Source organism: Etheostoma spectabile, chromosome 19 (assembly GCF_008692095.1).
Source record: "Etheostoma spectabile isolate EspeVRDwgs_2016 chromosome 19, UIUC_Espe_1.0, whole genome shotgun sequence".
NCBI classification, from domain to species: domain Eukaryota; kingdom Metazoa; phylum Chordata; class Actinopteri; order Perciformes; family Percidae; genus Etheostoma; species Etheostoma spectabile.
This window is the reverse complement of record NC_045751.1, coordinates 9,456,267-9,480,668: the sequence shown is the minus strand read 5'-3', so window position 1 is coordinate 9,480,668 and position 24,402 is coordinate 9,456,267. Positions and strand designations below refer to the sequence as shown.

The following is a 24,402-nucleotide window of genomic DNA, read 5'->3' as shown; positions in this document are numbered from 1 at the left end:
TGAGACATTATGTTTGGGAGCTGAGCAGTGGGCAGCACGGACAATAGCCGGAGCATGAAGCTGGTGTGCAGCAGGGGGTCCTGGTAGCCTCTCCCCGCTGGGGTCTTTGTTCTAGGGGTTCTTGCAGGGTCTCGGAGCATGTGTTGACCTGTCATCTTGATGGCTCTATTTAGAGCCCTGTCGCACAAAGATCTATCTTTTAATGATCTTCTTAATGTTTCTTATCACCGTCTTCTGGATCATAAAGACCCTACAGCACATGTTTCAAACTCAAGGCCCGCATATCAATTTAGGTTCACAATAAAAAAATTAAAAAAAACTGGCCCTCCTAGTTGTGCGGCAAACCAAAAAGACGGAAACATGTTTGCAAACTGCAATCACGCAACAATCAAAGCCGAAATTTGGCACATTTGCCGACTTTGAGACTCAGACATTCCCCCACAACCAGCATATTCAGGTCCACTATTGGAAGTGTAATCAGAATGCATTGTTCTGATAAATTCTATGACGACTAAGGAAACCATATTGCTGGCTTTATGTGGACCAAATTGTATTTGAAAAGGCTATATGAGTCAATATATGAGTATATAACACAGTCAAATATGTTTGACTTCTTTCAATTAAACTAAATCTTGTCTAAAAACTATAAATGTCTGGCCCTTTAATTTGTCATTTTCCAATGTGGTCCTTTGAGAAATTTGAGTTTGAAAGATTTTGACACCCCTACCCTAGAGGTTTACGTTCTGGTGCATGGCTCTGAATACTGCAATACACCGTTCAAAACGCTCAGTCATTTTTAGTATGATGGTTTTGACCACGGTGAAAAACTCTGGGCTAACCCACAAATTCATCAGTAACGTTAACTGTATAGATAGACTCATCTAATGGTAATTTAGCTTTAGCCCCACTCCTCCTCAAAAGCTACAGACTCAGAAATGGCACATACTAAGGAAAGCTCATTGTGGGACTGGCTCTAGTGGCTGTAGTTCTGCACCAAGGCTGAATTTTGGGAAAGAGATTTCAGATATGGTATTATGGGGACCATAAAAGAGACTTCAGATATGGTATTATGGGGACCACTAAGGTCTCTATAAAAGCATCCAGAAACATCAGGTCATGGGACCTTTAAGCACTATTTTGAAAAGAACAGTACACAGAATTAGCACAACCACACACCCAATCAGCTGAACGCCTCAGACTCTTTGCTAAATGGAACACTCTTGTAAAAACTTTACACTTCTTTATAAAATTTTGTAACCATATGAAACACACACACATACACACGTTTCATATGACTTAGTTCTGTTTTAACCAGTTAGTCACTGCTGTTTCTAACCTTAAACACTTCTCGTGATTAGAGAACTGTAAATGAAGTACACAGAGACGGTGCAAATATAAAATAAGTTCACCAAACTCTACACTAGACCAATGTTGCAGACTGAGGAAAATAAAATGTATTTCTCTCCATAAACCCAAATCAGTCAACATGGAGAATCACAACAAAACATGTCCCAGTATTCATGCTACAACAGTAGTGTGCTTAACATTGTTAGTTCAGCAACCAACTGACAAACATAGACCCTGTATCAATTGTAATGTGCTTATAGTGGTGTACATCCTTGATGCTTGCTTCTTGTGTGTGTGTGTGTATGTGTGTGGGGGGGGGGGGGGGCTTAGAAAGTTATTAATCAATGCTCACACAGGAGGGGCTAGAAGCAGGTGTTTCCACAAAGTATGACCAAAGTACTACTGCTGTAAAAATACTCCATTACATGTCCTGAATTTAAAATTTTACTTTAGCAAAAATTGTGTGTGTGTGTGTGTGTGTGTGTGTGTGTGTGTGTGTGTGTGTGTGTGTGTGTGTGTGTGTGTGTGTGTGTGGGATCAATTATCTTCTTTAAACTTGTTTCGTTCAAACATATGACACATTGATTCCAATCTTTTCCAAGCCTGCACAAATCCTCCTTTATTCTCTGGATGTCTTTATGTAAACAAATGAAAAACAGTTTCCTTCACTTTATTTCTCGCCAGCGGTTGTGTATCTTTGTGTGTGTGCGTGTGTATTTGTGTGATTACATTTTTTGTATATCTCCACAGTCAAAGAAATTACATGACTTTTCCCAAACTCTACTCGCTGCCAGAGGTTTTAAGCATCTTTTCTTGTGTGTGTGTGTGTGTGTGTGTGTGTGTGTGTGTGTGTGGTTGTGGGGGTGTGCGCACGCTTAGTGGCGCATGCGCGCACGCTTAGCATGCGCATGTGTCTATACACACTGTTTTGCTTTCAGACTTTCTTAAAGCTGTGTTACCCACAGAACTAAACTACAAATTTTCTCTGTCAACCTTTCAGTCAGTAATATGAGGTTTTACACATCTTTAGGCACCGCCTTGCAATGCCACACACACACACACACACACACACACACACACACACACACACACACACACACACACACACAGCTGCAGAATCGTTTTGTATCCCACTGTTAATGATCTTCAGGCTAGAGCTGATGTTTTCAGTTTTTGATAAAGAGTCTGTTGTTTGATGCAGTGTGTGTGTGTGTGTGTCTGTGTCTGTGTCTGTGTCTGTGTGTGTGTGTGTGTGTGTGTGTGTGTGTGTGTGTGTCAGGTGATAGCCTAGTGATGACAACCTGTGACCAGCAAGGCAATTCCCGTTTTTTTCCAGTGCACAATGATGGGCACCATGCCACTGTACAACACACACACACACACACACACAACACACACCACACACACACACACACCCGAGGCCATGAAGTCACCCCTCATTTCTAAAAATAAAGGGTGTGTCTGACCTGTGTGTGTGGTTGTGTGTTGTGTGTGTGTGTGGTGTGTGTGTGTGTGTGGTGTGTGTGTGTGTGTGTGGGTGTGTGTGTGTGTGTGGGTGTGTGGTGGTGTGTGTGTGGTGTGTGTGTGGTGTGTGTGTGTGTGTGTGTGGTGGGTTTTCAGCACATAAAGAGGGCATTCTTCTTTGTCTCCTCGGTGCCTGGAGTGACCTCACCCTGTCTGGACATCCCACAGCAGCATGGCACACACACACACACACACACACTGCACAGGCATGTAGGTCAGACTACAGTGAAACTGAGCTGCAGTGCTTTGTAACTGAACAACTTACAATACATACAACTTACTTGGAGCCAGGGGTGAGGCAAATAATTAATCATTATTGATAAACTCAGTGGAGTTGTTTTCTTTTTCTAGTTCAGAGCGTTTGTATGTGGAAGCGCTCTGTTTCTGGCAGTTCATCTTTTTTGCCAGGTTATTCATGCCTATTCAGTATTTCAATGATGACACATATTGCTGATTTGGTTTAAAAGGCTCACACCCTTTGCAGTGTGTTACACAATGATTTCTAAACAGAAATGACTAACATTGTAATGCAGCAAGTTAATATACAATTCATTCCCGTTTTTTAGAAACGAGAGAAATGTTGCTGTAATGTACAGGACTAGTAATGTAGTATTTGTATAGCAGTATTACTGCGGTCATACTTTGTGGAAACAGCTGCTTCTAACCCCTACTGTGTGAAGAAGTGAGCATTGGCTAATGACTTCATCAGCTACACACACACACACACACACACACACACACACACACCTGCCTATAATAAACTCTTTTATGGCCACTCTCTAATTATACCCGCTTGCTGGGGATAAGTATATAAAACCCACTCTTTCTTCTTTCCTCTCTTCTTTCTCCTTTCCTCCCACCATTTCATCTTATCTTTTATCTTCATCATCCTCCCTTCCTCCTTTTTTTTTGTTGCTCATGTATTTTTCCTTTGTCTCCTCCCTTTACCCTCATGTGCTTTCTTCCCACCCTTCCTCCCTCCTCATACTTTCCTTCTGCCTTTCCTCACCCATTTTATCGCCTTTTTATTTGTCTTTCTCCTGCCCTTCCTCACATCATCCTCACCACCTTTTCCTCTGAGGCTCCCCCCCCACACACACACACACACATATTCATCACCTTCCTATCCTCCCTTTCTTTTTCCCTTCTTACTTCCCTTTGTTATAACTGACAGATTACTTTTGGCTCTTACGCTGATACGCGGAACCAGCAACCATCTATTTCACACTTTGTCAAATGCATTGAATTCATGCCGGAGTCTCTCTTTGTGTGAGTGTATACGTGTGTGGAAAAAGCTACTTTTTTTTTTTTTTTTCTGTTTCTCTGTTTTCCTTTTTAATTTATCTTGGAGTCAAAAGTCCATTCTATTATATGATCTAGATTAAAAGCTTGAAAGCAGTGTCAGTTCATCTGCCAGCGCTGGAACTGGATCCCAGTCCACCTAAACTGGTTTAAGGAATGTCAGCTGAAGACTTCAAACCCAAAGGTTGTGATAAAGTTGCCCAGTTTAAGTGGTTGCCTGCTTCTGGGTTTTCCATGTTTGGAGTGGTATTGCTACAGGATCAAATTTATAAAATATTAACCTTTTGAAGTCAGTATTCGTGACCGCATTAGGCCCGAGAGAACAGCAGTAAGCTAATATATGAAAGATCCTGATTTATGTTTGAGTTGGCTCACAAGTCTAAGTTCCTGCTGCGCGTCTGTAAAACCCCTAAAAGCGTAAAATCAGACCTGTGTTTCCATGACATGCTTTCCCTTGATTTTGCAGCAAGATAGTGAATGAATGAATAAAAGATGGAGGGACAAGTCTGCTTTTTATTCTCTTACGGTTTAATCAGGAATATTTCCCTTTTTATATGCCCCTGAAGCATCTTTAAACGGCACTTTTGGAATGGTTTAAAAACAAAAATGCTGACCTGCCCGGCAACCCCTGAAATATGGGATCTGGCTTGCTATGTGTTGAGTGTGAAATGAGAGAGAATACTTCTTTAAAAACCACAGTAATCATTCAATTTAATCCTGCCTACTCCTAATAGAGTCAGTCATCCATAAAATAAAGCCGTACAGGTACTTTATTCTCACACCAAACTCCATTCCAAAATGAGACAATTTAGCCCAAGGCACTCTAAAAATGTCTCTAGACTCTTCTTTTTATATGCCTCCTAAATAGCATTTTATTACTGCCTACATTGATATGAACAGAGGTTTACAGTCTTACCTTCTTCTAACCCACTTTTGGCAATAAGCTGTACACTGGGTTAAAACCAATCCTGCATAAGATTTTGAGATGTTGACAGTGGGTTGTTGTAGCATGAAAAAGCGTCGCTGCGTTTATTTATGGTTTATAGCCATTGCAAAAAAGCATTAAGCATACTGTATGTTTTGTAAATTTGGATGAATTCTTTTCAAAATACTGCGTGGGTCCCTCATGGACCAAGTAGTGAAATGAAGGTTTGCAAATATAAAATCACTAATGTCTAAAAAACGTTTATATAGTGGATTATTAACTTGAATATTTGAGTATCGGGGCTGACTATTGTTTGACATAACGGTGTGAAAATGATAGACCAGTTTCTGTACTGATACCAAAACATTCTGCTTTTATAAATACACCAACAGACTTTTTTTGTTGCCATTTTACACTTTTTTATTGAACAGATGAAAGTGTAAAGACATACTGGAAATGGGGAGAGAGAGGGGTCGATTTAGTACCGACAAACCCAGTATGTTGTCACACAGGAAGCGATACAGTTTCAGTACTCAGACGAACTGGGTCGACATAGTGGCTTGGAAATGCATCGCAGTTCTAGTTCCTACACTGCACGAGGATGTTGTCACAGTACTTTTTTATATCTTGAATTAACCGCGCAAGGTTGGAGATACTTTTCCTGTTTGAAAAATAATCCATTCCCACGATTTGTACGTGCAATCCTTCTGTCGTTGGTCAGACGTGTCGTTAGTCCATCTGTGTGTGTTCCTCTCTTTCTCGCCTTCCTTTCCATCCTTTGGCTTTTTCTTGTCGACGTGACTCAGGTCCGAACTCGAACCTCACACTGCACCGCACACTCGTCAACGTTTCACCCCTCTGCAGCCTTAAAAAACACTTTGAAACATCCCAGCAATGCATTAACAACACAGACTTCACCACTGTGTGACCCACAGTCAGCACTGTGGCAAACACGCACACACACACACACACACACACACACACACACCACACACACACACACACACACACACACACACACACACCACACACACTATTATGGAAGAATGTGATGGGTTTATGTGGGATGTTTGGTTCAGGCTGTTTTGGAGATGTTCATTAGGGCGCTGTTGCCATGCGGACAGAGACAGTTGGACAAAAATGTCTTCCAAAAATGGGTTTTAAAGGAGTCTGCTTGGCGGCGTGGAAGTATCCTTGAGTGACTTTTTAAAAAGCTTGTGCTTAAACTGAATGTGCTTCTGTTTGCCGTCCAACTTTTTTTTTTTTCTCTTTTTATCTCGACCAATTCTTTGTCTCCAGATCGAGGATGGAGGGAAGGCCGCCCTGTGCAAGAAGCTGAAAGCCGGCGACGAGCTCATTAACATAAATGGATCCGCCCTCTACGGCAGCAGACAGGAAGCCCTCATCCTCATTAAGGGATCGTACCGGATACTGAAGCTCGCAGTCAGGAGGTAAACACTCGTCAACAATGTGAAAATGGCTGCACGAAGGGCTCATACGCTGTTGACACGCACACAGATTCTTCTCCTGAATAGTGTCACGACTTCAAAGTGAATACTTGGGCATTTGTCTTCCGAAAAACAGATGTGCGTTTGTCGGCCGTTGTTTAGTTCCTCTTCTCATTGGCACTTTAGATGTCTTGGCGTTGAATCTGGGAAGGAAGGTGAGGGAGGAGACGAGGAGTAGGTGACTGCGCTTTTCCTGGTCTGTTAGGAATTTTGCTAGCCCTGCATACAAACACAATATCAGAGCAGTGTTTCACAGGAAGTAACCTTTGGCCTTCAGGGTGTCACAGAAAGGAAGCTGATAATCTCCGATGTGCAAGGAAGAGTGGATGTCAGGGATTGTGTTAGAAGTCATTTGGAATAACGTTTTCCTGTGCAGAATTATTATGATAATTAAAGAACCATTCCAGTGTTTTTCCTCCTTATTTTCATTATTATAGCCAACTTTGCACTCCTTTTTTTTAAAGATTTTTTGTTGCCATTTTTAGGCCTTTATCATGACAGGACAGCTTAGACGTTAGAGGGGAGAGAGAAGGGATTGACATGAAGCAAAGGGCCGCAGGTCGGAGTTGAACTTGCGGCCGCTGCGTCGAGGACTGAGCCTCTGTAGGTGGACGCTCGCTGTAGCAGGTGAGCTACCCAGGCGCCCAACTTGGCACTCTTCTTCTTCTCACACTACTGTAGAGAATCAGGAAACACTAAATCTGACAAGAAATATATTACAGAAACACACCCACAAACTAGCTTGCTGAATTAGCGATTATAGCTGATTGCACTGGGACCTTACTTTGTGTCGAAAAAGTTAAAAAGGCCTTGCACTCTGGGAAAATGTCTGGCTTTTTAACAGCTACGTGCTCCGCTATATTCACCATATATTCTCAGGGCTTGGCAGGTATCGCACTGTGGGCTAATCAGAGCTTTAATCAGCTGTAATCACCAGTAAAACCAAAACAGCCGAAAGATCCTAAATAGCTTTCAGTCAGCTAATTCATCACAATGAGCGACCCCTTTCACATCAAACACAGTCTTTTGACCCATTATAAATATGAAAATATGATTATGAGCAGCTTTAATGGTTGTTCTCAGCACCCTGACGCTTGTTGGGTGAAATAAGGAATACAAATTGTTGCTTGTTTCCCACCCTGCTCCTCCCAGCACGGCGATGGGGTTTTTGGCTCAGGAAGCGGAACTAATGGCAAGACTATTTCCACTCTGTGAACTCAAGTCAAGTTAGCGTCTTTAGTGAAACTGCCTTGCAGATCTGAGGTCAGATGTAAAAGCATACTGCATCAGCTCAAGTTCAAAGGATATATGCTGATCTCTAGGAAACATTTTGAGTTTAGCACTTTCTTAACTTTCTATTTGATTTTTCTGTCTGTATTTTAAGGACCTATCTATGGGTTCCCCTGTCAGCTAATTACTTATATTTATACACACTTTTGCTTGCTATCATCTTAAACAGGTTGCATGTTCCATAAAATTACCCTCGGTTCTAGCAGCAAAAATGTTTGTAAAATACACTACAATACTGTGAACACAACTCATAGTGAAGAGACATACATATATATATATAATATGTATTATGTATGTATGTATGTATGTATATGTGTGTGTGTGTGTGGTGTGAATCTTGATGTACCATATACATACAGTATGTCTGTCAGTACTTTTAATTAATGAATTAATCCTAGACTTTAGCCTTGTGTTGTTGCCACTTAGTGGATGTAGGTGGAAATGCAGCACGTTTGAAAGGTTTACAGTAAGTTAAACTGTATTACTTTGCAGAGGAAAAAGTGTTTTATGCTCCTCTGATACTTTCACTAATTCTCAACTGGACTCAGACTTAAAACCGGTGTAGAAGATTGTCTTCTCTGGACAACTTGAGACAGCTGTTTGTCAGCAACACGTCTTGTTTAATCTTTGAAATCAGAGCCAGCAGCCAGAGCGTTGCTGGGTTTTCAGCTCCTGTTTCTGCGGCAGGCGGACCCCCTGTCTAATGCTGTTAGACACACACATACAGGCCAGCTCACACACACACACACACACACACACACACACACACACACACACACACACACACACACACACACACACACACACACACACACACACACACTCAGACATAGATGGACGCACAAGGATGGATTTAGGAATGTAGCTGGTTATGAGCATGCCACCCAGTTATATACACTATGTGTGTGTCAGTGTCTGGTATGTGCTGCATGTCTGACTCTGAGGGGCTTTCCGTGTGCGTGTGCGTGTGCGTGTGTGTGTGTGTGTGTGTCAGTCATTATCCATACGTGCTCCATATGTGAAAGTAAACGCTGTTCCTTTCTGGTTATTCTGTGTTTATATTATTATTGTTTGGTGGGGGGGCAAGCAAACAAGTATATTGTTTGGTCTAAAAAACGTCAGCGCAACTTTTTCTCCAAACTCAAAAACATTCCAAAAATATCCAATTTACATAGACGACAAAGAAAACTAACAAGAGAATCAGCCATAATTGACTTTAAACAATTAAATGAAACAATTTATCCATCCAGAATTGAAATAGTTGCTAATTTGGGCTTAACATTCAAAACACGAAGTTTGAGAACACCTTTGAGAATAAGGCCTAGGAAAAATGGCATTCAACTTTAGAATTACCTTTAATCTCCGCAAGTTTACGTGAAAGAAATCTGCTTGTTTTTATGTGGTTTGTGTGTGCATTACTCTCTGTAGGCCTGTATTAGAGCTGTTATTTGTGTTTTGGCTGGAGCACTCTAACCATGACCACCCCGCACATGAATTTAACTCACTTTGATTGACAAGTTACTGACACAAATAGCCAATCACAGCTTCAGCATTGGGCGGGAGCCTGTTGCCTATTAACCCCTGCCAATCAGCTCGGTTTCAGTCATTACTGTAGGAACAAGGCACTGTAGGAGTCCGCTGCCAGACCTGAGACACACACACACACACGCACACACGCACACACGCACACACACACACACACACACACACACACACACACACAACACACACACACACACCACCACACAACACACAACACACACACGTACAGTATGTCGTTCAGAGATGATGAAATGCTCACATTTGCACACTTGGCTCTTCTTGTGTAGTTTTAACAGCGGAAAATGGCCCTTACTCAAAAGCCAAAACTAGTTACCACCTCTTCTAATAACACAAGGGGACTGTTGGTACGGTGAGGGCATGTGTGAATGGATGGACCTCTTGTTTCTCTTTCTGACTCAGTAGATCATTATTGCTAGAGGTGTGTGCGTGTGTGTGTGCGTGTGTGTGTGTGCCTTTTCTGTTATTCTAATCTCAATTAAAACTCACTTAACCTGAAGTGAGATGGAGAGTAGCTACTTGGATTTCTTCTTACAACCAATCTGCTTGTCTTCGAAAACGTCAGGAAATTACTCCCCGGGGTTCCCCCGTACAGTATTTACTGTTGGAGCATTTGTGAATAAATTGGCTTTTTTAGGAGAATATTCTCAGTGGATTTAAATATTTGATGTAAATGCAGAGGAAGGAATGGTGAAGTTGGCGAGGAGAGTTGAGGATTTGTTCAGAAAATGGGGCTATTGTGCAACTTTTCTGCTTTGATGTGGAGGCTTGTTTTGGATTTATAAAAGGGTGTATTGTATCTGACAGGTTTTCATAACATTAATAAGGAGTTCTGTAACACCGGAAATTAGAGCCCGACCGATATATTGGCAGGCCGATATTTTCAGCCCATATTAGGCATTTCCTGATCTATCTTATCAGCATTTATAATGGCCGATTAAAAAATGTATATAATCTATATATTTTAACATTCATTCATCAGAATAATTTATAATGACAGAGAAATGATTCTGATAAATGAATATTTAAAAAATAAAATACAAATGTTATGAGCATTGGCATTGCGTAGTTTGTCCACCAGAGGGCTCTCTACAACGTCCCTTTTGGCAACACTGATTTTTTTTTTTTTTAGTTATTGTGTTTTTGTTCAAAGGCCTTTAAGTTTCATATCTTAAGTTTGTATTTTTATACATTTTATTTATCAGAACTTTAATATCTTTTGAGATTCCTATTTGTTCTATTATCGTATTATTTGAGTGAGAACTCATAAATAACTACAAACAACTAATCTGTTTATGTTTTGTTACGTGTTTTTTTATTAGTATTATATCTATCAGCTGATATCGGAATATCGGCTTTTTAAATAACCAAATATTTGTAACGGTATCGGCCTTAAAAATACTTTATCGGTCGGGCTCCAACTGAAATGAAAATCGTTTGACTTTCTCGTGTTTTTGTTTTTTTTTACTCCTAGAAGGATGTTAAAACTCTCGTTCCTCAAGTCGTGTCCACACGTTTTCGTGCATTACGTTTTTTGTTCGGTTTATCTCATCAGTAATTGTTTGAGCTTTCCCTCCACCATTCACATCATTGTTCATTCTTTCAATAAAGTATATTCAATTCAGCTGCATTGTCCTGCACCGCTGAAAGAAGAGCAGGCCTGCAGGCTCAATTTGGCAAACCACAGGAATTTACTGGCCTGCCCAGCTGTTCAGTTCAGGATAAGACAGCATGTGTGTTTGGTCCCATTTTAAGAGTGATGCTTAAAATTTAACAATCCAACTGATGGCAAAAAGGACCCACACTGCTGTTAACTAGTGTTTTTATTTTTCTTACATTTAAGATGTCCTTTATCTTAAAGAATGCACACAAAAAAACTGCAGCAAAAAAACCTAAACAAAAGAGAATTTAAGAAGTTTGGTCACAGCAGTGACATTCAGAGTGCCAAACTCCCATATTAAATACACTTAAATTACATTTGAAGTCTATGTGTAAGTGCAAATAATTCTGCTGAACAAGCTCCACAACATATGTTTATATCCAGGACATAAAAATAGCATACTCTGCCGCGTACTGAATATTAAAATGTGCAATGAAGCTGTGAATTTGACATTAATGACTCGTTATTTTGTACAGGAACCGCGTAACGCCACAGATATTAGATAGATGTTGAATAAGGAACTATGGCACACATTTCTGCTGACTAGGCATGGATGGATGAATGGATAGATGGATGGATAGATGGATAGATCCATCCATCCATCCATCCATCCCAAGGGGAATTTTAGGCCTCCAGTAGCTTAGACCATAACAGAACAAACACACATATATATCTCACATACATAATGTTGCCTTTCAGCCCCCCCACCCTATTGTTCAGTAAAACAGAAGAACTACCTGAGGTCGCTATCTTTTCATGGTGTTTTTAGGTGGCTGATGATGAATATATTTCTGGAAGGGAAAGAATGTTTGGGGATGTTTTGTTGGCTTGACCTGGAAATGTTTCTTCTATAGTACTTCCTGTTTTTACCGACCTTTTGTTAGATCCAACTGTGAGTGCGTGCGTGCGTGCGTTCGTGCTTGTTTAACTATATTCGTGGGGTCCAAAAACCGTGAGTTCAGTATACTTATGGGGTCCCGACAGCTTTGTTGGACCAAATTGCTGGACCTTACAACTTAAAAGGGCTGTTTGACGGTCAAGACTTGGTTTTAGAATTAGGTTATGGTTTGGTTAGGGTGGTGGTGATGGTTAATGGTAGGCATTTAGTTGTGATGGTTAGCATAAGGGGCTAGGGAATGCATTATGTCAATGACTGGTCCCCGCAAAGAGTGTGTGGTGTGTGTGTGTGTGTGTGTGTGTGTGTGTGTGTGTGTGTGGTGTGTGTGTGTGTGTGTGTGTGTGTGTGTGTGTGTGTGTGTGTGTGTGTGTGTGAGTGTGTTGAGTGTGTGAGTGTGTGAGTGTGTGAGTGTGTGAGTGTGAGAGAGTTTCTCTCAGTGGGCAGCCATGGAAGAGGCAGGAGGACATTCTTCAGCTTAGCATCATTTCCTGTTCTCTGCAAAGTTTGCCCCCCCTCTACTTCCTGTCCAGCTTGGACTTAATGCGTTTGTGAACTTTGTGTGAAAAGAAGCAACTCGCAGAGACCAAACAGTTTATTTACAGCTGCTGATGGAATAGGAAATGGCTCTTTAGATGCAGATGCGTATGTATTTGGTGTTTATTATTGTTTTTGTGGTTTTACACTTGTTGAAGCCTCCCTTTGTGATTCAGGCTAATTATACCTGAGTGTAAAATCTTCATTGTTTTCCCCCTAGAAGAGTCAACACAAAAGTACAAAGGAGCAATAATCTGCAACCAACTCTGATATTCTTGTTACAAACAAACACAAATATTTTAAAACTTACAGCTGTGCTCACCAGGCTTGACAGGGATTTCCTTGACATCCTTAGAAACAAAAAAATCTGAGAAAATGCTGAAATTTGAGTCGGGTCCAGACCTTTTCAAATGACCATCAGTTTGGTCAGTTTCAAATCTAATTAATTAAGAAAAGTCTCTTTTTCTCTGTCTGGTTGTGCCAGTCTTCTGTGTCCAGGCATGTCAAGTGTTGCAAAAAGATGTGCAATGCCCGGTGGGAAGAGAAATAACTTCAAATTACACCCTTGGGTTGGGTTCAGGTCTCAGATTGGTGGGTTCAGCCAGGTCACTTCTTTAAGATGCAGCGGTCTCAGTATTATTCCTCCACATGTAGGTGTATTGGAGCCCAACCGATACATCGGCCGGCCGATATTATTAGGCATTTCCCAATCTATCTGCATTTATAATGGCGCATTAACAACAACAAAAATCAAAGGACTTTAAGTTCCATATCTTAACTTTGGATTTTCTTACATTTTATTTATCAGAACATTAATATATTTCGATGTTCCTCTGTTCTGTTGTGACAATAAAACAAATTATTATTATTTCAGTGAGAACTCATAAATAACTAATGTTAGGGAAATCTGTTTATGTTTTGTAACGCGTTTCTGGATTTTTTTTGTAGACTGTATATCGGTCAATATATCGGCATTTCTGACTTTTAAATAACCAATATTCGTATCGGTATCGGCCTTTAAAAATCCTTTATCGGCCGGGCTGTAATGTGTATATTATCATTTGTCAGCCAAAAGCTCACCTTTAGCTCACCTTTTACCCATTAAAGACTGCAGTTGATTGTTTTGTAATTGCGATATCAATCTTTTTATATCAACGGCGGCAACATCACTTTGGAAGGTAATCTCTCGCAAACTCAGAAGCACATCCAAATACAAGTTGGGAAAATAAAACGAGCCATATTAAAGGGAAACAAATCAGGAAATATCCCCCAGACTGGAGTTACGTGGCAGCACGAAACACTCACAGTGGAAGGAGGAGTGATTATAAGGAAATTTAAACGGTAATTACAAGAGAGGCTGCGATCATATTTGATGGTTTTTTTTTGAAAGGGTAAACAGGACTTTATGACTAAGCTCTTTCATCTGAGCTCACTTTTTCATCTCTGCTACACATTGACTAAACATTTATTTTGCCGCGGGCTGGACGCGGAGGATGAAGAGGAGATGAAAGAATGGAAATAGGGAAAGTAGGTGAAAGAGAAAAAACTGTTTAGGTACTGACCAAAATGTGTCTGTAACACTGAGTATACAAAACTACAAAAGGACTGAAAACGGACTCTGAATGGCTGTTGTGTTGTATTATATTATTTTGTTGTATGTGTATTATATTGGCACTAGTGTTGACATTTTTCAAACAATATTAGGCCCAAGTTCCATATGTGTTCAACCTCAATCCATTCCCATCATGTCTGGTTTTTCAGATCTGTTATCTAGCCAAAACTAAGATCCCGGCTTTCACTTCTAAACTATTCTACTTGACTCTCCTTCTCCTCCGCCTCTTCTGGTATCAGTCTCTGTTTCTGTCGACCGGTGCGCTGCCTCTCAATTTCATCGTTTGTTTCTTCTTGTTAATTCTTTTTTTTTCATCTTTTTCCCGGAAAAGTTCATCATCCGACGCTCCAAATCTTCTCTGTGGACATGCTGACTTGTTCTTTTAGTTTAAAAAAGAAAAGAAAAATGTAAACAAAAAGTTTTTTTTATGTTGTCAAAAGACTGTCAAAAGGAGTGAGAAGTCTGTGGGCCTGGACACACACACACACACACACACACACACACACACACAACACACACACACACACACACACACACAACACACACAACACACACACACACACACACACACACACACACACATTCATATGATTGTTGGGAATTTTTCCGCAGACTGATTGATGGGCAATTGTGCGTGCGTACACACACAACACACACACACACACACACCCTGATACAGATTTCTGTACTACAGGGTCCCTGGAGACCGGGGCAAGACTGATGTCTGCGGTGCCAAGATCCATGAAACACAATAATCTGCCCCCCATCACTCCTTCCCAAAGTGAACATAGACATTCTTGGCATTCCTTAAGACCTCTTCCTCACTTTCTCACACACACACACACACCACACACACACACACACACACACACACACACACATGCACACACACACACACACACACACACAATTCTGGGTCTTATTAGGGCCCTAGCTGTAAATGATTTTGGTTGTGACGCTCTTAGCAATGAATTATTGAAATTTAAGAGGTGGTAAAAAAATGATTCAGGTAGGATTGAGATTGTTAGTCTCCCATGATTCTGAAAGGATTCACTTATTCCAAATATGTGTTATTGTATGTTAATGGTCTCTCGCTAAATATGCTGTGTCAATGGAACCCTACGTCCATTCTCAGTATCGACTACTCACCGTGATAGTACAAAGGAGGAGAAGACTAATTTATCTCTTCAAGGAACTTTGGATTTAATAATCTCCTTGGGAGAAGGGATGTTGGCGTGACTCAAACTGTATGCAACATACCTAGCACTCAAGCTAACTGGTCCCACTGTATGTGTCACTGAAACATGTGCAAAAGAGTCATAGAAAAATGGACCATGCAGATGTGCAGATTTTTTTTTATAGGCAGCAGAGCAAGCTGAAAACACTGAGCAACATTAGCAATATTCAGGAGTTGTGTTTCTGGCCACCCAATCAATGTTAAAAATTTTTTATCAAAATATTCCTTCCTTTTAGCTTGTTTTGGTCCCACCAAAGAAGGGTTTGTGTTGTGTGTGTGTTTGTGGGTGGGTGTGTGTGTGTGTGGGTTTGGGTTGTTGTGTTGTGTGTGTGGTTGTGTGTTGTGGGTGTGTGTGTCCTCTAGCGTGGGTCTTACAGTTTATTCTCCCCTTTGGGCCTTTTTTATTTTAAAATGGCCCCTTAACTGGCCCCCCCCTGATCATAATGCCCCCCCCCACACACACAACAAGCAGACAGGAAAAATACACAAAGGTTGTTCCCGACACACAACACCCCCCTACCCAGAGGCAAACTTGGACCCCAACGTTTTAAAAAGTGTTGGTTTGGGAGGAAAACCCGGGCATTTAAATGTTATACTAAAAACAGGGTGTTTAAGAAGGGGAAAATGCTCCATTTAACCCGTAACCCCACCGCCCGGTATTGATTTTTAGTTATAAAATTTTCCCCTCAAAAGTTACCCCGACCCCCATGCTTTTTGTTTTCCCCAGTCGAACAAAACTAAATATATTGCCGACATGATATAAACAAAAAAAAAACTGAAATTGGCGCTTTTTTTCGAAAACTTTAAACCGGGGATACGGTTTAAAAAGATGGAAGGAGGCAGAATAACCTGCATAAAAATGGAATTTAAACGACAAAAAGATTTTAAAAAAGATTAAAAACCCCTATAAATATCTAGGTTTACTGCGTTTAGCACCTACGTTAGGGCCCCTAACAACGCCCGGTGTGCAGTCTAAAGGGAAATTCAAACCCTTCCGGATGCCTCTGGTATGAGCCTAGTTCATGTACGATTACCGGTTGTCAAAAAAAAATGGTTGTTGTGTGTCTGTGTCTTGTATTTTTGTGTGTGCGCCCTAAACAAATGTTGTCTATAGTGTGTTTTTTCAGAGCAGTTAGAAAATCCATAATCGGGGTTTTGAAGGCCTATAAGGGGCAAAAGGAAATTTATTTCAAGGTGCCACAGACACACACAACCAACACACACCACAACCCATAAAGAACAAATGGGGTGAGAGGAGGGGGGCAAAGGGACAAGGGGGGGGGTACTTGTTTGGGTTTACATAGTTAAACCTTACCCTTTAGAGGGAAAATAGGGAAATTAAAAATGTAAGTGAATAACCTCACACACACATCTTTACACACTCTCGGGGGAATACTTAAGTCCCAAATCTTTTGAACCCCCCTTTAGGGCCCCATGCTATTAAATGTATGCGTTTGGGGGGTTGGTTAAAATTTTCGGCACTCGCACCCCTTGGTTTGTCCGCAAAGGGTTTAATCTGGTTCAGAAATGGGGGTTGTGACACTAATACGGGCTGGTTTTAGTTTATACCGAATAAAATTAAAACCCTAATCGGTACATGCAAAAATAAACGTTGATTGCTTAAATATTATTCCCCCTAATGAAGCCAAGAGAGGCAAAGATTTGGGGGGATGGAAGCACTACAGTTTAGCCTTCAAAATGAAGCTAATAAGCCGTCGCCAGCTTTTCCCCTGTGTTTATATTAAAGGGGTAAATATTTGCAGACTTAAAAGTGAGCTATTATGTTAGTAAATGCATTTAACCCCGGTTTGCGTAAACAATTTATTTATGCATTAAGTTAGACTATACTCTTCGGAGGTTTAAAGGGCAATATTTAAAAAAAAAAAAGAAATCAAAAGAAAAAATTGAAAAATAATAGGGATAAAAGTATAATTTTTGTTTTAGTCATTTATCGGGAAGTTTCGCTTTTTAAAAAGGGGGTTTTTATCTTTTCCCTTTTATATTTTTGTAAATTATTTTTTTTTTTTTTTTTTTGGATGTTGCTGAGAAACATGTTGTGGTGGGTTTTTTCGAAATTTGATAGACTAAAGATTAAATTTGGGGGGTAACAAGTTCAGTCCTCCTTCTTTTGCCCTTTTAATAGTGTTTAAAAAGCTCCCAAAAAAAAAACTTTTTCTTTGAATTTATGACAAAATTAATTTTAAAATTTTTTTTTGGAGAGTTCTTTTTTTTTAGCAGGAAAACATCAGTAAAGGGGGGAACCTGCGATGTTAATTATACCCGGTATTTAAAACGAGAATGCCTTATTTCTTTCAACTAAATGTATTTGTTCTCTACTGGATGTGAGGATTGAATTATTTATTTCTCAAGAACTGTGTACAGTTAACATCATGTACAATTAATATCAGGCAGAAAAACATCCCCTTCACAGTCGCTGTGGGCACTACTTATATTTAACTGCAGTTCCTGTATGTGTATGTGTATATACATGTATGTATGTATGTATGTATGTATGTATGTATGTATAAACTGGGACTCTAGGAGCTGTACAGGAAGTTGTAGTTTAATTACTTTCCTGTGAGTGACTACAATCTTAAGTAACAAGGTTCCTTATCAGTAGCATGGAGATCTAATGGTCAAAGCCGCCATTCTTTGATAATATTCCTGTAACAGATGTGCATGCTTAAAGAAATCCAGGAGATAATGAGAGTGATAAAAGGGACCTGTTCATCCATCACCTCCACTCCTATAATCATTCCTCAGACTCTTGCATTGTCCTGCAGACCTCCCATCATTTCTTACATTCCGCCCCTCTTTCACCACATTTTGTTTTTCTCGTCTCCCGGCCAAACTGAAAAAGCCCCCTTGTCTGTCCAACAGTCTCTGCTTTCTTTGGTCTTTCGATCTCTTTTTCATGCTTTGCAAACACACGTGCACGCCAACACGCGCACATACACACACGAGTAGGAAGTACCTCTGCATTTTTTTCCTCCCGTCAAACAATAACAGCGTGGAACTCTGGGTATTATTTTAGCAGCCGTCCACCACTTTATCTGCGCTCCACAATACTTCCTCTCTCCCTGACTCACACATCCTGCCCGGGAGGGGGGCGAGAGAGGCAGGGAGAGAATGAGATTGGGGGGGGGTGGGGGGGGACAGAAAATGCAGAGTGCAGGAGGGAGAAATAGCCATGTTTTGTCTTGCAGCGAGAGAAGCGAGGGAGGAGGAAGAGAGGAAAAGGAGGGAGAGGGGATGTGAGCATCGATGGGTGGTTTTTCCCTCTTGGTCAGAGCTTGCCAGCTACTTTACTTCTTCAGATGGACATCAGCTCTTGGACACGTTATTCGGAGTCTCAGATGTCACCGAACCAAACGGGTGTTTGTTTGTTTTTTTACATGGTGGCGATTCTTCTCGGATAACTTTAGAGAAGTCTCTAAAGTTTTTGTCTAACTAGTTCCTCTGCAGACACTCAACTATTTGAACTTGAACTCTGGGAATCAGGGATGCTGGGACCTGAACCGGGATCAGTTTGACAGCGGATGCTTCAGCCTGCTGAGTCTGGTAGGTCTTTGCTGATGTTCCACATCAGTTTAGGAATAATATACAATCTTCTCTCTGAGTTATTTGAAAATTCAATTAGTGGACCTTTATTGGCTTACAAATGTGGGAAAAGTTTGAAAAAAGCATATGTTTTTTTTTCACATACCCTGATAAACACACTTGTCCTCCTCTTATTTGTTTTATTGTTCTGCGTCATTCCTCTCCTCTCAAAGTCATGTATTGCAACAGTTTCTGTCCTTATCTGTGAGACTGTGTAGAGTACAGATCTATCTGTCTGGCTGCCTGTCTGGCATTCATTCTGTGCTGTACTGTATTGAGACAGTGTGTGTGTGACTCAGATTATGCATGTTGACCTTTTGCGGTGTCAGTCAGCTGTTGCCGTTTCTGACCATTAAGTGGGACATTCCAGCAGATCCTTTCATAGAGGCTCATTCAGAGCTGCGAGACGGAGAATTCATAATTTCTCGGGCTTTGACGGCTGCAGTCTCACCAACTCTTCTTTTTGTCATCTTTTTGTTTTGTTTTTCTCCTTCTGTTCTCTTATCAGTTTAAGATGAACAGATACACAACTCCTGAGAATGTAGTTATGAATTGAAGCTTGCCCTGACTTGCAGACCTGATTGGATTTCAGGGTCTGTTGTCGTCGCAGCGACACCACAACAGCGGTCAGTTCACTCATTATCTCGGTCTCCACGCCAAGGACACACTGTAACCTTCTCGTTTGCCAGCAAATTCTTCGAAAAACTATGATTCATGTGATTTCTATTTGTGTGTTGTTCCTGGCTGGGACAGGTAGCCAACTGGGTTACAGTGTCAGAAACCGGAAAGGGGGGGTTCTTTGTATTATGTTATTAACAACTTGTACATTTGAAGCTGACCTTGGTACCTCAAAGGGACAGTGGTACTTTGGTGTACTTTCCTGTGTCCTATAAATGAAAGGGCAACAGAATTTATGGAGACTCTATTACCCCGCTGTCACTGAATGAAGCCTGGACAAAGGCCTTGGAAACCTTTTTGTAACACTTTATTCCACAAGAAAAGAGAGAAGTTTTCGCAGCACATGAAAACTTTACCTACCAGATACAGAAGTGCATGCTTTTTGGGGTGGGTGCTTGACACCACTTGAGGTTGAACCCAAGCAGTCCAACGGAGGTACAGTCTCCGTTGCATCCTAGGGTCTTCTTCCAAGACAACATCCTTGCTATGAAGCAGCTCATACAAAGACTTTCAAATGCCTAGTACAAAGTACACCGGTAGGTCTAAAGCATCTAGATTCAAACTAAATTAAATTTGGCTGAAAGGTGAAGATCTGCTGTGTCACTACATGATTTTTGATTACTACTTTGTGTTTATGTTAATACGTATGTATCACAGTATATCTTATTTGTTGCTTATATGTTTTTAGATTTGAAAGACTCAAAATCTTTATACCTTTTGGAGATTGGGATTAACAATCCTGAAGTTGATTCAAATTGTAGTTGTTCAAGCATTGCTCAACCAAAAGTATGTTTTTAGATCTAAAAAGCATCCCTACTAGGATGAATGCATGCATGACGCCAGCCTTTTCTTCTTGCAGAGGCAATAAAAAAATAAAAAACGACTATGCACATGTCATGATAAAACAAGGTGTAGTGGACCTCTACAATGAATAGTAGGTAACCGCAAAAACAGCTTATTTGTAGAAAATATATTGATGTATCAGATTTCCATTCCCTTCCACAGCTTTGGTTCCATGTAAAAGATGCAGTTCTTCTTACCCCCCCCCCCCTCCCCCAAGCAAGGCTCTGAGCATTTTGGAAAAATAGCGTTTGGTTACGTGGTTTTGGAAGAACTTTCCCCATCTCCCCTGCATGGCTACAGGAAAAGCACAGTAGCTATATGACATTCTTTGCACATTTGTCAGCATTTTTTGTTGTTCTATACATCATACATTCTCCGTCTAACTTTGGTGTCACATTGTTTGTTTTGATTTTCACGGCCATCAATCTCTGAAAACTAAACTTGCAGAAAAGAGGATTGATGATGTTTTTTTGTCTGCTTCAGTTTGGACAGTTCCCACACTTATTCATGCACACACACACACACATACAGGCTATCGCATATATACAGAAACACACGCAGGCTCTAGATAAACTTTCTCAGGGGATAATTTAAGGACATTGTCAGTGGAGTCGAACAATCAGTGGGCACAGATATAAATCCCTCTTAAGGAGCGAGAACCAGGAAACAAGAGTGTTTATTTTGGAAATGGTTCCCGTGTTCTTGCTTTATCATAAACAATAATACTCAGAAATGGTCCTTTTCTTTCCCGTGCGGTGCCAGGATATGCATTCCTCTCCCAAAATTGTACCTCCAAATGTTTCTCAGAAATACCCAGAATAGTCACATTTTACATTTGGTACTTTGAGAATCTTGACCAGAGACACTTTGAGGGGACTCTGTCGCTGGGAATCAAACCTCATCAATAAACTTTGCCATTCTTACCATCTTTATTTTGTATTGGTTGTTTTCGGCTTCCGAGTCATTCCAAGTCAAGTGTCAAATCAAACAAGACACGTCCAAGAAAAGGTCTCACATCAAGTAGAGATGGGTTTTCTTTGGATTCAAGTCAATCAAGAGAAGTCCAGGTCAGGTTTGGACACAAGTCAAAAGTCAAGATAAAGTCCAAGTTAAGTTTAAAGTCTTGTCAAATCTCAATTCAATCAAGACAACCAAGCCAATTACAAGTCAGGTTTGAGCCTTGTTAAGTTTAATGCCAATCAAGAGAAGTTGAAGTCTAGTGCAAGTGTAGATATGTCTCAGCAAGTGATTTGAGACAAGCCTAAGTCAAGTCACTCAAGTCTTGTTAAATGTCAGTTGACACAAGTCTGGTTTGATATTCAGAACTGAATTACATTAGTGTCAAAATCACATCAGGCAACTAAAACACAAGTTCCAACTTGTAAAGACTGAGTCAATTTCAAATCTTAAATTTCTACTTTCAAGTCAAGTCTCAAGTCAGTTGAGAAGAATCCAAGTCAAGTCAGAGACATGTTAAGTACCAAGTCAACTGGGACGAGTCTAAGTCAAGTCTCAGGTCAGTCAAAGTCAAGTTTGAGTCATGTCAAGTCTAGTCAACAGCTTTTTTTCGGGCTCTACATGTTACGATTTGTTTTTTCAGCAGCAGTTTCCCCAACTGGGTTTTAATCTGAAACACAAAATGGTCCATTCAGACTCTGAGAATGGGACATTCATACCTGACTGTGCTTTCTCTCTTTCTATCCTTGTTTCTAGTTCTTTTTTTCTGTTTCTCTTTCTGTCTCACACTCATGCACACACACACACTGTCTGCAGGGGGTTGCATTGAGCCTGGCTCACAAATGAGATCGGAAGTCTGTATAAGGGAATTAGTGAATATCATGGGATACACTGGAATGTCTGGCTTTGGATCAAACTGGAGAACGTACTGTACATGTTAGATGGCTTTTTTTTAATGGCTGCCCAATGGAAGGCCAAACAACTTTAGAGGAAGTTCTTTCCACAGAATTTGGATTGGCAAGGTACCCCTGCTGTGTAGGTCTATCTTTTATTTGAGCCTTGATCTTCAGAGACGCTCACAGCTGTGGTTGCAAATAAGGACGTCATCTTAGCCATGTTTCTGGATAAATCCTCGTATTTAGACAAATAACAACTAGATGTTCGAATTGTGGTCAAAATGATCCAGTAGTCAAACAAGAGGAGGTTGCAAAATGGAAACAGTGACGTAATGTATAGGGAAATTACATACAGGGGAAAATGATGACAACCTTCATTTACCTATGTTGCACATTTATATTAGACAGGAAGAGGTCAAACAGGAAACACCACAGCAGCGTCATACTTGGGCAAAATCTCATTTAGTCAAGTAAATTGGATTTGGACTGTACATCTAAAAAAAAATGCTCTGGTAGAATAAAAATCAATGATAATATTTAGTTTAATGATGACTTCCAAAGAAAATGAACTCCTACATATAGATCCAAACAGAAATATGTCCAGTGTCTTTTATATTCTGTCCACCTGATTCATATCAATGAGGGTAGAGAATATGTCACGGTGTTCCAGGCAGTGCAGCAATGGTTATGTTTAAGGTTAGGGTTAGCTGCCTGGAAGGAAACGTTGGAGGCCAAAAAACACCATTGATCATATTTTACAAACACCTTTCAGTACTTAAACTCCATCAACCACAACTCCAGCCTCCAAAATTACTATCAAATACCATTAAAGCCGTAGTGTGTAGTTTCTGTCGCCCCCCCCATGAGGAATTCTAAATGACAACAAAACTGTTGGCGCGTCCACATGATACAAGCCTTCCATTACCACGCCCCAATATTTGTTTTGCTGTTTTTAATATATGAATTCCCTGTGCGGCGTCCTTGAGTGCCAAGAAAGGCGCCTTTAAATAAAACGTATTATTAATATCAAAAAGTTACTCACTAAAGCTTTAAATAATCTCTTAGCTTTAGCTAAGTGTTTCCTAATAAATTGGCAGCTGTGTTTATAACATGTGATCATCTCGTTAAAACAGTTCTTTTTGGTCATTATTGTCTATGTCATGATAATTGTTGCTGCCGTAGATCCTCACCCGAGTTTCTCCCTCTCATCTCCACAGGCGCAGTGTTCCTTTCATCAGGCCTCACTCCTGGCACCTGGCAAAGCTGTCGGAGCAGCCCCTCCCTCCCCCTCCTCCATCTCCTCCTCCTCCGCCTTGCCTGCCTCCCGTCGACTCCCCTCCTCTCCCCCCTCCGCCCCCTCTGTCTGCCATGCAGGTCCACCCCGGCCCGTACACACTACCCTGGCACACAACTGACAACAGGTGAGAAGTGGATTGTCATGCTAGGCTTTATGTTATGTAATGGAGGTGTTACCTTGTGTTATGAATAATCAAATTCATTTCTGGTAAAGTGGAAGAAGCTTTTATTTCCATCTTGGGACAAGAAAGATCTATCCAGCTCAATCTTCAAATTTAACAACACAATGCTGAAAACATTTGATAGCACTGAAAGTGATCAAATAAAAACATTATTTATTCTATTTCAATCTCTTTAGTATTAGTGGTTTTTAGTCACAGAAATGCCCTTACAAACATTATCAAGATTTTCATTGCTCCGTTTCAGCATTTGGAAATGTTAACACTTTTACGATTATATCCTAATGAATCTTACAAAACTCTACAACTTTTATTTAAAATCACTATACAAGAGCATTTGACAGTAATTATATAATAATAAAAACAAACCAGATGATTATTATAAAGTTGTCCTGGCTGACCTCTCTAAAGCAAACTTTGCATTAAAAAATATTTTTTTTATTGAATGAAAATACATAAAAACTAAACTTTAATTGCTGTTAAGTCCATTTTCTCTCAGCTTTCAAATGTGCAAAATGTTCCCCGCGAGTGTAATTATTTATGAGCTCCTAAATCT

The 24,402-nt window shown here is 40.4% G+C and overlaps 1 protein-coding gene across 2 annotated transcripts in view; it reads left to right on the top strand.

Moving 5' to 3' along the window:
• The window catches only part of shroom4 (shroom family member 4), a 68,942-nt gene that overhangs the window by 22,818 nt on the left and 21,722 nt on the right, over positions 1–24,402 (top strand). The window contains exons 2-3 of one of the 2 annotated variants that reach the window (XM_032499375.1): positions 6,398–6,549; positions 23,589–23,792. In XM_032499375.1, coding sequence (XP_032355266.1) covers positions 6,398–6,549; positions 23,589–23,792 — 356 coding nt within the window. Of the gene's footprint in view, positions 1–6,397; positions 6,550–18,594; positions 18,959–23,588; positions 23,793–24,402 lie in introns of those variants that run through there. The other variant, XM_032499376.1, reaches the window with a different exon arrangement.